The following is a 13,507-nucleotide window of genomic DNA, read 5'->3' on the forward strand; positions in this document are numbered from 1 at the left end:
ACAGACACACTTGGTACAGATTAATTAATTCGAGGGTAATATAGTCTGTATAGTAATCGCTAATGTCAATGCCATAATCCATATCTGTCTGGTGGTAGTTAATACAAAGGTATTGAGGTATTTAATTCGAATAAAGATCGCAAAAAACTATTGTTCAATCACTTCGTTAACACTACGTGTTCATTTGCTTGTTATATTTTTTTAAAAATCGTTGTGTGATAAATATAATTTCTATAATGTCTAACACATACACGTGCATAACATGCCAAGTGATTTTTAAAACGGCTGATCTACAACGTGAACATTATAAATTAGATTGGCACAGGTATAATTTAAAAAGAAAAGTAGCTTGTATTCCTCCAGTGACATTGGAAGAATTTGAGCAAAGAGCTAAAGAACATAGAGAACAAGCACAAAATGTTGAACGCGATGAGTCCTCATACTGTAAATATTGCTCAAAATCGTTCAACACCAAAAATGCTTTTAATAACCATTTAAATAGCAAGAAGCACAAGTTGGCCGAAGAAAGAAATTTATCTTATGTATCTAATGGCCAGAAGAAAGTAGAAGAAGAAAGTCACACTGACTCAAATAGTTTTGAAAAAATTGATATAACACCCAATCAGTCTAGTGAGATTGTTGTTATTAATGCAGAGAATTCTAGTGAAGAAGAAATTGACACCGAATCTGAAATTGAAGAGGTATGGTGATGACCCCTTAATCTTTGTATTAGTAATATTACACAATATTATAAAATATTAAAATCCAATCAAATAATCTTGTATTAAAAAAGTCAAAGTAGGTGTATTTTGACTCTTTATTTAATAGTAAATAGAATAAAGTATAAACTAGGTACCATAAGTCATTTTTTTTATATATATTAATTCATGTAATGTATTCAAAATTAATATCCATAGCTTGACTCTGATGAATGGGAAGAGTGTCGCATCAAGGGTAGTGACTCCCTTATCCATCAAAATGACTGCCTGTTTTGTGGTCATCACAGCCGCACCATAGTCAAGAACTTGGAACACATGGGTGTAAAGCACTCATTCTTTGTCCCTGACGTGGAATACTGTGTGGACATGAAAGGTCTTCTCTTATATTTGGGAGAGAAGGTATGTTATGTAATTTCTGATATACCTAGGGTAATTAGAAAGATACTACCCTGTTACTTCATTACCTCTTATATCATGTCTACTCTTGTACCATGTATTGTCATTATAATGGGTTAAGTGGTAGCTGCAGAGATAAGATTTTTGAAACAACAAAAAAACCATCTTATATTGGTATGGATGTGAATCTACAAAAACATATATATATATATATATATATATATATATATATATATATCAATCATATTGTAAGTTCCTTAAATAGTTTTTTTTTGTTAGATATCTCAAGGATTTATGTGTCTATGGTGTAACGAAGCCGGCAAAACCTTTTACTCCATGGAGGCAGCTAGAGCTCACATGATAGATAAAGGACACTGTAAAATGCTGCATGAAGGTCTTGCCCTAGCTGAATATTCAGACTATTATGACTATAGGTATTTTAAAAACATTAATATTTGCTTCAATATCTATGTTATATTTATTATACATTATTATTTTTTATTTAATTGGGTTCAAGTAAGAGATAGTAATTGAACATTTCTTACAAAATATACATCACATCACATCAAAACACATAAATAAAGTTTTTATAACTGACTAAAAATAGGAGTAATAACAAAAGTGTATTAATATTATAACAATGTCATTAGTGCATCATATCCTGACAATGAAGATGGCGAGAATATGGATGTGGATGAGGAAGTTGAAGGTCCTACACCATTGGAAACAAGTAATTTAGAACTGGTACTGCCATCAGGCATCACAGTTGGACATCGGTCACTTATGAAGTATGTATGATGAATATTATCAATAGTTCACAATTTATAACAGGGGTACACAAACTTATTTTGTCTACTGCCCACTCTGGGAATCAATAATTTTTTTTGGTTCTGGGTCTGGGGCCCCCTTTAGGCCTGCAGCGCCCACAAGGGGGCGTTATTGTTCTCTTAGGGAAAGACTGAATTTTAAATCAATATTTTAAAATTGACAGACTATCTGTAGGTTTATTTGTCCTAAACTATCTTGTTTATGTCGAGTCATTGTCGAGTGAGTTGCATCATGATCTGTCTCATTGTTTACATATCTGAGGAGGTGACTAGCATAAGCGCGATATTTATTGACATGAAATATAGACCTCTTATACTTTTTTTTCTATTGACCATATCATGTACTCATGATGTCTATCTTTTTCAGATATTACAAGCAAAATCTGTCTTATGATAGTCAGGCTTTAGTAAAGAAATCTGACCGCAAACTGCATCGTGTTCTGGGAGTTTACAGAGCATTGGGATGGTCTCCAAAGGAGCGAGCCGAGGTTGCCAAGTAAGTAGAGACCGGAATCACCATCACAGTTAACATCTATATAATTGAATTTATAAAAAAATAGAGATACCTTTGTTTTAGTTTACACTGTCTAGCTAATTGCTTCCTTGCTAGTCATTTGTCAGCATTAAGTACTATTATAATGAGATTGCATTTGTCTTTTACATGAAATGACAAATACATTAATTAAGATATAATTATAGATTATAGACTAAACTTTAATAACAATAAAAAAAACTATTGTTTATATACAAAAATGTCAATATATTTGTGACTAAAACCTTTTAATTGCTTCTTCTTAAAAAGTTAATTTTGAGAGTTAATACAGTATTCTTGTGGATAAGCAATTTTTGTATATATATTTTTTGATTTTCTGAAAACACTAATTATAATAGGTTCTGAATCATCAGCATTCCTGTAAAAACTCCTATAACTCAATTCCTTTTGGCACAGTGAAAATATGTGTTGATTTTTTTTTTATTTTTAGGAAAGCTCGTGATATTCACTTCATGAAACGTGTGCAATCCAAGTGGCAGATGAAGATGTCCATGAAAAACAACAAGTTCCAGAAACATTACCGACCACAAGTCATTTTCTAAAACATTTATTTTATTATCAAGCTATACTTTAACAATTATTTGGTAATAAATATATATATTTTATTGATTTAAATTTTTTTTAGTTTCTGATGTACTGTTATGAGTTTTGAGATATTCATATTAAAAACCAAAAAAATTGTAAAAGTATGCTTTGAATATATTGCAAGATAAATCATATTTATGTCAATAAAATATTAAGACACGAGTTTTTGACAATATCATAATTTGTGTAAATAAGAATCTTAAATCTATTACAATGTAAAAGTTTTTAGAAACATGCATTCTGCATTACAGATAATATTCTGAATTATATCTGTCACTGACACATATTTTGTAAATTGTATATTGTCTATATGCAACTTATGAGATTGAATATGTTAGAATTTTAATACAAAATTTTTGTTTAAACTAATGTACACATTAAACTTGTGTACACAATTGGACCATTGTGTCATTGCAACAACAATAGTTAATTTGACAAAAAAATTATTAATACAGTTAATTTCTATAAGACTAACTGTAACTTGTTCAAGAGGGCTGTGTATAATGCACCATTAAATACTTTTTTTTAATTTTCGTTTACTTCTAACTTATTTAAGTGCTATTTGTAAACCTCAATGCTTTGGTGCGATAGTTCTGATAACAGGCTATAATTTGTATGAACCAAAAATACTGAATATTGTTGAAAAATAAAAACGAAGGCTGGATGTATGTGTTTTATTCATTTTTAGTTGTTTCCATCTTAACGTACTGGTACCTCTTTTTTAATTTGGTTTCATTTAATTTATCTGCTTTGTCCAAAGTCCAGGGTATCTTGACGGGCTTACGGTCGATGTTAATACTTACTTTAAACAATGGGAACGCGTTCACTTTTCCATCAAAATATCTTGAAATCATTTTCGATATCCCTTCGTTTATAACGTATTTACTTTGGTTATTCGGTAATTTTGAGAAGTATTCTTCGAATACTTTTTCTACATCAATCATGTCATTTTGCTTAGGATCCGTTTCACAGAATATACAATTTAGGGCTAAAATCTGAAATAAAGTTTATGTAAACGTTAATTATTATTATTTAATTATAAATTTTTATTATTTAGAAGCTTATTTTATTTAATGAATTTATTACCAAAACCGTTATTATAGTGAACATTTTTAATTTACATTTTATTTTTGATAGAGTAGAACTTTATATTACGTTAAAGTTAATGGAATGTTCATAATAAAATCTTTTTTATGAATAAACCATTTAATAAGTTAATTTCACGAATGACTGGACTTAATGAAAGGAAGATTTATTTTCATATTATATCAGACCGTCCAACGGATTTCAATGCACGTCTTTGTACCGAATTGCTGAGGTTTGATCCTCGTGATATTTTACTTTATCGGTTATTTTTCAGCAACCGTGATCACGGGCAGACGAGATCTCACATCTCGTCGAAACGTCGGGAGTATGTAGTTTTTTACAAAAATAAAGCACGCGTAGTATAACCGAAAAATATTAGTTTCATTTAAATAAATAAAACTCGCGAAAGTCTTAGATCTCATTTATAGGTACATATTTTAAATACTAAGATATCCATTTAGGATTGTATAAGAAAAATTAATTAAGCTAACTAATTATAATACAATGTTTCTACCATGGCGCATTAAACTTCGATACCTTTTGATATTTAAATAGCGGAGGTGACACTGGTTTTATATCTTAAAATCTACCCTGTTGATAGCAGAATTTCCTAAATTTGTCAATTAATTATTTTCTTAACCAATTAAAAATTACAAATATGTATTAAGAACGTCAGACAAAGGAATCAGTTCTATTGAGACAAGTGTTTTAATTATCATTCCTTTTTCATCCCGTCATATGAGTAGGTAATGCGCGACACTCACAGGTTAAGGGAAACAAAAAATCCGTACTAATTGGATCTGTAGAACTCACGGACAAATGTAATTTTGCCAAGAGTTCATATAATAGAATTGTTGACTAAGAAAAGGGGTGGTACCTGTGTATTTCAGGTAGTTATTTTATTGTAATAACCTAGCATTTGTGCACTGGTATAAGGCTATTTCAAATCTGTTCGGTCATGATTGAAATTGTTAAAAACCCACATAATCAATTGTTAACAGGCAAGGGGATTTAGGTGAAGCAAAAGAGAACCCTTTATTAATTACCAAAACTGCGTAGTATGTAATGACTGTCTTTTATGAAGGTGTACTAAATAGGTCAATTAACTGCCGCACATCTACGCACATATACGAAATTACTTAAACCGGCTCAAGATTAATATATTATGGAACCAAGGTACTATATATGAATCATGGCGCTTGCAAATTAAAATTTGTTAGAAAAAAAGAAATAAATGAAATTTGCCTTAGAAATCGATGAAATAATATTTATCGATACATCGAGAGAGTAATTTGGAGAAATGCATAGGTAGAAATTTGTTTTATGAGCATCACATTTCGGATAAAATGAAAGTATCAAATAATAAATATATTATATTCAGAATTAAGTCTGGTTTCATTTCTTTTGTTGGAAAAACTAGGTTTGGGAGCACAAAGTGTCTGGCAGTTCAAAAAATATTTCCACTGTCATGATTGTTATATACTTATAAGAGATAACTGTTTACTTGTTTAAACCTAAATTTCATTGTTCAGGATAAGAAGTTTTTATTCACGAGGTGTAGATACATTTAATCTAAGGAAATAAAATAATTCCTTTGCTTTTCTGAATGTATATTGCCTAAACGAATAAGGAATTTTCTGGATACGTTATGGATACCTAATTCAGAAGATGTAGCAAGTACTTAACGAATATTTTTTTTAAGTATTAGAAGTCAACACCTATTTTGATTCTGTAAGTAGTTTACTACCTCTTCTTTTTTATTTTTGGCTCTAGCAAATGTTTTTTTATTAGATATTATTACAGTCGTACTCATGTGAAACGTATTGTTGTGACATTTTACTTTTTGTGCCTTTCAATAAACTTGTCTCAAAAGATGTCATAAAGACAAACTCAAATCACTGAACGCTCAATAGCTGTAATAATTGTCAGAGACTGTTCACTTTCATTACTTTCTATTCTTTTTTAGTATTCATTGAAAATTGAAATGATCACTCACATATTTGCCTCATTTATTTTTATGATACGTTTGCACAGGTAAATCCGAAACCCCACGAGGTGTCATCCCACGTCGCGAGAATCCTAAGGCTGCCATCATCACGCTCATGCCAGCTTCAATAGTTCTCTTCCTATCAGAGTCATTACCAAGAGCTGGGTTAATCTCAACAAGGTCAAATGCTCGGAGACGGCCAGTTGCGTGAATAATCTCCATCAATTTGATAGCTTCCCGAAGTGTAAGACCTCCTCGAACTAATATGAAAAATAATTTATCGAATAAACAATAGATAAGTACGTCCTAAAATTTTAGATTATTGTTTCTCTCCACAGCTTTTTTATTAGAAATGTATTTTGACTCCTACCTCCAGATCGAATTACATTGTTGACATTGACCTACATTAAAGATTCAAGGATTTAAGTGTTCTGTGAATACTTATTTTTAAAGATAATATTTAAATTCGATTTGATTGATACTATACAAAAAGATACACTAGAGATAACATATTAATCACGATCTACAATATATTAAAGACATACCAGGGGTGCCCGTACTGGGAGCCTCTAAAGAATCCAATGAATCGATGTCGAAACTGACGTGGATCGGTTTATTTCCTTTGGGGTCTAGCCTCTGCAGAACGTGGTCTATGGATTTATGAATTCCATAACTATCGCAAAAAAATATCTATTACTAACCAGTAACCTTTTAATTCTCGTAATTTTGCTTGGCACAGCTTCAATAATTTAAATACTGTTTGATATGTCAAGAAAGTAACAATTAATGCGGTTTTACTAAAAGTTATTTTCAAAATTGATAAGTCATCATATATCGAACCCTTCTTAAATAATTTACATTATTTTCACATCAGTGTTACAAAATGTTTATGTTTAGAGTGTATAGATAAATTTAAACACTAAACGTTCCGTTAAAACTTCAACTTCGTATCTATTATTCAGCTTACGTTTTGGGTAGCACTTACTAATGTAAATGTTTAACTTACTCCTCTATGTCTTCCATTGCGAACGCAGGCACGTCGTATTTTTCTATTGCCAGCCTTTCGTACTTGTCTACTGATCTAAGGCCAATGTATCCGAGATTCTTTATCGAAAATCTGTAAATTGAATTCACTTGTTATTCAAATAGCCCACAAATACTTGCGAAGAAATGTTTATATTTCTTTTTTCAAATGTTCAATCAACCAAGTTTGATACATTACTATATCCTTGAATATCTTTATATTTTTATCAAAACAATATTTTGTATGCCAAGAATAATTTCCCTAGGTAGATGGTACAGCAAGTTTTAACGTGACGTTCAAAGTGAAAAGTATATTGCACTATATGTTTGTATCCTTTAAACCTAGAAACTAGTACAGGTGTGTTTGAAATCATGTATATTTTTTCTTAATTCTTAGTTTATAATTTTATTTCTTACTTTGGGACTTGCCAGTCCATGGTTGGTAGGTAAGGCCAGTAGTCAGATAATTCTTTAACAAGTAAAGCTACTGGCATGCCATGGACGGAACCCGATTCGGAAGTCTTGTTAGTGTTGATGTCAGCATGAGCGTCTACCCAAATAAGGATCATGTTCTCGTTTACTTTATAATGCCCGTCGACCGTTCCTTGAATAAAAGTGTGTTTTATAAAGAGATTAAATTAAATTATATCGCATTTTATCCTTCACAGTTTAGGGACATATTAATTTTATCATTATTTCGGTTTTGTAATACATTCTTTTCAATTCTGGTGATTGTCAATTTAGCTGACAAGAAATAGATTCTTGTTTAAGGCCAAAATATTTTTTATGTAATTTTTTTATTTAATACTCAAATTGGATAAGTAACCAACCGCTTCAGAGAGTAGAGTACATTAGTCTAAAGACGGCACCAAGTCAAGTACAAAGCTATTTGAGAATTTTTTGACAAGGCTTATGTAAATTTCAGCCGAAATTTAATTGAGGTCTTAAAACTCTTAATCTTAAAATGCTTGTTTTTATTAAAAAATGGCCATCAATATCCAAAAAATGTTTCCATAATTGAAGAAGCTATTAAACGTTAATACTTATAGTGTTTTGGTTTATATAAAAATTTAAAGGAAGACTGTACGTACATATATAAATTTATAATATCCCACTTATTACTAATAAATACTATGAATAAGTAATAATCATCTTACCAACTCCAATAGAATGATCTCCACCTATGGTAACAGCAACTCTACCGTCTTTTAGAACTTGTGATACTTTGTCTGATAGGTTTTTGTTGCAGGCTGACACAAGTGGAAGGTGAGCCATATTGTCCACATCTACAGGCCTTTCGGACGACGGGACCTCGATGTCTCCATAGTCTTTCACATCTAAACCATCTGATATGAACGGATTTTATTTTGAGTGATATAAATGTTATGTTTTAAATTATTTGAAGCTTATTTTCCTTGCTATTTCGCGAATATTGTTAATACCAAAACCTATATTATTTAAGAAAGAAACTATAGTACCGCACTCTATGTATGTGTCAACTTGAAAGTATCTTTGCTTTTATTTCTTCGAAATAACCATAACGTCTGTTGTTCATCTAAAGTTTGATGCTAAATTATATGGATAGTTATTAATATTATACAATTAAGTATTCACTTACCGATGTCCTTTAAGCGTTCAATCAACCCAGCTGATCTTAGAGCGGCGGGTGCTATACTGACTCCATACTTTTTTTGGCCTTTCTCAAACGGAACACCGATCAACCCCACCCTTTTTAAGGGTTGACATTTTGTTTGTTGACTCATATTTCTTAAAAAGACTCTGACGAGATTCATGTTGCTTATTATAATAAATACGTTATAAACAAAACTCTTTTGAGGTAGAACTCATACTGTCATGAAAGATAAGCTTCTCCGAATATAATAATATACGTTATCGTATACGTCAAAGGTTAGATGTAGATTTTTACAATTTTTTACATCATATCTTACAGATAAACTCTAATAATCTTTTATATACTTTTTAAGCGCAATTAATTATAGAAACACCTTACCCAATTTATTGATGATAACTTCAAACGGAACAAACGATCGAAAAATTTAAAAGTGTGTTAAAAAGACACTAGGTAGAACTATTTATAGGAAAAGAAAAGTGTATGGTTATTTAAGTTGGAAATTAAACGAGTTAAATCGATTTGACTTGTTGTACATTAATAATTTAACACGCTAACACATTTAGTGGGTGTCAGATAGTAATTAAATAGTTTTTTTTTGTTACGAACATATTTTAATAAGTGACATTAAAATACATAACATTGAAGCGCTTAGTGTATTATGTATACCACGACTTTTAGGCGTGTTTGATATAAATTGAACAATAGAGTTGAATTTAGACTTTTGAATCCAGGAAACATAAGGACCGACAACTGTAAATATATTGTAGTTGATCTTTGGTCTAAAAGTTAAAGTTCCAGAAGGAGTCGCTGCTATACCTACAATTTCATTTCCATATAAAACTGGACCGCCCTCTCCGAATGAACCCACATAAGTAGTCGGCCAATATTCAATTCCACAAATGCAGTAATACCACTTGGGATTCATACAGGCCATCTGATGGAACGCCTGCTGCTGTAACACAACACCTTCAGAAGTTGCTATCTTACCATATCCCACCATAAAAAGGTGCTTCTCCATTAATTCCGACGCATAGTAATTCGATAAAACTGCACCCTCGAAAAAATATTCTAGAATAGGAAGTACGGTGAAGATGAGACCGATGTTGCTATGCATGTGGGATATATTATAATCATTTTCAAAAAAATCAAATTTGTAGTCGTCGTGTAATTTAGCAAAGGCGACTTTGAAGAGTCTAGTTTTATTGGCCCGAGGGTGTAGTACGGCGGCAGCTACTGCAACATAATGTGGCTCAGGAGTGATACAAGCACCTGAACTTAGAACGGTCCTTTTATCAATTACAGCTCCCGTGCAGATATATTCTTTCTCATAATTTAAAATCGGTACCACGTAAGGGTGTTCTTCTGCCAATGCTTCTACTGTCTTCCAGTCGGTTGGGTTGAGTGTTGCATGGGCTATATTACTTGCAAGTAGACCAAATAAATAGTAAAAGTTCAAAAGCATATCAATAAAGTAGACTTAATAACAGAATAATCATTATTTAAATGGATAATTTGTTCATTGTACATGACTCTGTTCTGTCAATTAATTATGACAGAGAAAGAAAATGACTTTGAATATGCTTTTCGTTCATTAACATATGTGTATTAATAAAGGTGAGGAAAACTCTTTGTTCATAATTGTTCCTACAGTTGTTTCAATTAATATATTTGGATATTTTATATATAATTTAAGAATCACTTTTATACTTTAAAGTTTTGGAATGTCATATTTAGAATCTCGATAGAAAATATTAGTCCAGAGTCTGTTACTAGAAAGGTAATAATAATATCACCTTTTAAGTATCAAGCTAAGCGTGTGCCTTATCTTTTTGATCATGAACTAGAGAGTTTCTCCACAATAGCAGCAGACAAGAGTGCTCTTAATTATATTTTGATGTTTGCTTAGAGCGCTATGAATTCCAAAGCGCCCTTAGCGTTAATAAGGGTGATTGATATCAAATTGGAATCAAGTTTATGAAGGCTGAAAAAGCGAAGCTACAATAAGTTATGATTTTATATCAATAAAAAATGAGTTTATCTAATACAGTAGAATATGTTGTCATGTTACTAGATCTTTTAAGAAAGAATAATTTACGTACTCTAACCGTGTTTCTCTACAAATAAATTTATTCGTATTTCCTTAATATGGATTCCTCTTTATTCATTTATTTTCTGAATAAATGTATAATATTTAATTCGGTTAGTTATATTCTATATAATTTAACAAAGACAGTAGTAGTATCTCCTTTCTTATATGATATAATACATGTTGTCTTTTCATGACAACGGTAACGGAAGATAAGATTAAAAATTAAAAAAAAATACAAATATTACGCTAGCTAAATTCGAAAATATAATTTAATCTATATGTGTAGTTTATTGATAACAAATAAATTTTAAAAAACAAAAATACTAATTTCTAATTATATTCCATATATGTTTTCTTAATCAGATCTTTGGTACTTAATAAATTGAGATTAAAGCGTCACTCAGCTTTTTTATTGTTAACATTAAAGTTATAATAAACAAGTGTGATTATACATTTCATATATATATATATAACAAAAGTTGCATATTTTTATCAAATCCAATCAGTTATTAATTATAAATATTGTATTTGTACACATTTGTCCTTGAGATTTTTGACGAAATGTATCGCATCAAGTTATAGTAAGTCAATGGCTATACAATCTTCAAATTTTAACTAAAAACCCTTGTTATAAAATAATAGTACATTTTGATTTATTAAACTGTAACGCGAGGACACTTATTTACTTTAATAAAACTATATTGTCACCTAAATTTTATGATAAAGAGTAGATATCATATATAACAGAATATCTACAAATATTTTTTAAATCATAAAGTAACCAATCTAAATATAGGACAAAAATCCACCATCTAAGTTTATTTACATCGGCTCGGGGATATAAACTTAAGTCGAGAAACTTCCTAAATTTCAGAGGTCTCTAAGGAGTCGTAAAAACCAATATGGCAGACCTAGTTGCCAGATTGGGGGCTGTTAGTTTACCACATCCTTGTGACGCGGAAAGTCTGTCGATTTATTTAACTTGCGTTTGGAATCATTATGAATTTTGTTCGTAATTGTTATATAAATGTTTTCAGAAAACGAATTATGTTTTAAATTGAAACTATGTTTTCCGGATAACTACATGATAGTTTTAGTTTTTTTGGTTTAGTTGAAGAGGAACACGATAGAAATCTATAAAACTACCTATCGAGAACTCAAAAGGGAGCAGAATATTTTGGTTGTTTTTCTTGTACTATCGCCTATTTTACATCAAATCAAATTTTTATTCACTTTTTCCCCATAACCTTTATGAATCTAATGTAAAAAAATCCTAAAGGTACAATCAAAGATATTTGGAAACTAACTATTGACTCGTTAAATAAGGTTAAAATGAAAATATTCACTCCAACAGCTATTTTCCTGTTTTTCTTTCTCCTTGAAATTGAATTACAGGTATTTTTACATTAACTTACTCAGATTGAAAACACTATAGTTATGCCCTTATAACTAGCCTTCAGATGGATACTTGACTAACTTCCTTTTATTTAATGTTTCAAGCACTTTTACAACTTCATTTGATCTTTTAAAAAGAATGAAGTTATTTATACTGCAATCTTCTATGGTTTACTGTATATTTTAAACATGGAGTGTATGTAAATTGTTTTTACATAACAGTGTTTGTCTTCTGACGTTTGCTTAAGTATATTATATGGTGAATATTTGAATATTTAGACATACAATATTTTTAAATACAATAAAATTTTCTATGAAATTTAGTAATTATAATTTAATAATGTCATAAAAATAAATTAATTGAAAGTATTACTAGTAAGTATATTATCAATAATCTATTTATCACTACAAGGATATATGTTTCAAGAAACGTCTTACATTTGAAAGTTATCAGGCGCTTATCTCAGGCCTTTGACAAAACGCAGCCCCTATACCGCAAACCTCTTTGTCTTCTTAGCTCATCTTAGTGATGTTATATATATATATATATATATATATATATATATATATACGATTATGATATGATCACGTATTTGTTAGGGCTTCTAAAAACAAGCCTTTTTATTTTTAATTATATAACTAAATTTTTTATTGTCACATTCATTTCAATAGCTAACGACACAAATTTAAAAATATATCAAAGTTAAAACTACTCATTAATAACAGTAACAGTAATTGTTATTTGAACCATATAATATAGAGTTTGAAGTTTGTACGAAATCACCTTGTGTGATTTGTAAAAATGTATTTGTGTGTACACTCTACAAGTACAATGGACAGTGTACAAAAGTGCAGATTTCAGTACTCAAATTTAAGCAATATTTGATGATTAAGAACAATATCTTGTGTGACAAATACCATACATCATGATATTGATCTTTGATGTAGGTTGTATACTATTTTGATTTTCAAATCAGCGACATTCATAATTGGATACATGTATGTATATATATGTCAATATAGATATTTCAAGACTTCTTCATAACCAAAAAAATATCAAGTCTACTCCACTTATACCTAAAAGTCGTAATTATTTTAGAGAAAAGAATATTTAATTCTAATATGTTATTATAAATGTTGTTCTCTTTCTCATTTTAAAACAATGAGCGTTTAAAAATACACATGAAAGAGCTATTAAAATGCTATACAGATTT

The 13,507-nt window shown here is 30.2% G+C and overlaps 2 protein-coding genes across 3 annotated transcripts; one reads left to right on the forward strand and one right to left on the reverse strand.

Moving 5' to 3' along the window:
- The first annotated feature begins 69 nt into the window (after positions 1 to 69).
- Positions 70 to 3,744, forward strand: LOC116766202 (cytoplasmic 60S subunit biogenesis factor ZNF622). Its single transcript, XM_032655965.2, has 6 exons — positions 70 to 701; positions 918 to 1,118; positions 1,395 to 1,549; positions 1,766 to 1,903; positions 2,310 to 2,438; positions 2,926 to 3,744. Exons 1-6 carry the CDS (start codon positions 237 to 239, stop codon positions 3,035 to 3,037), a joined length of 1,200 nt encoding a protein of 399 aa, XP_032511856.2. The 5' UTR covers positions 70 to 236; the 3' UTR covers positions 3,038 to 3,744.
- A 132-nt stretch (positions 3,745 to 3,876) lies between these two features.
- Positions 3,877 to 9,291, reverse strand: LOC116766207 (arginase, hepatic). 2 transcript variants are annotated; one of them, XM_032655990.2, is made up of 8 exons: positions 9,188 to 9,291; positions 8,795 to 8,955; positions 8,334 to 8,522; positions 7,594 to 7,780; positions 7,160 to 7,270; positions 6,699 to 6,826; positions 6,163 to 6,413; positions 3,877 to 4,075 (listed from the first exon to the last, which is right to left on the reverse strand). In XM_032655990.2, the coding sequence occupies exons 2-7, from the start codon at positions 8,937 to 8,939 to the stop codon at positions 6,172 to 6,174; spliced, it is 1,002 nt and encodes a 333-aa protein (XP_032511881.1). In that variant the 5' UTR covers positions 8,940 to 8,955; positions 9,188 to 9,291; the 3' UTR covers positions 3,877 to 4,075; positions 6,163 to 6,171. The 2 variants fall into 2 exon arrangements, with proteins under 2 accessions (XP_032511881.1, XP_032511871.1); XM_032655980.2 differs by lacking the exon at positions 9,188 to 9,291 and having other exon boundaries at positions 8,795 to 9,170.
- Positions 9,292 to 13,507: the final 4,216 nt, after the last annotated feature.

The sequence above is a fragment of the Danaus plexippus genome (genome assembly GCF_018135715.1).
Source record: "Danaus plexippus chromosome 3 unlocalized genomic scaffold, MEX_DaPlex mxdp_30, whole genome shotgun sequence".
Taxonomy (NCBI): domain Eukaryota; kingdom Metazoa; phylum Arthropoda; class Insecta; order Lepidoptera; family Nymphalidae; genus Danaus; species Danaus plexippus.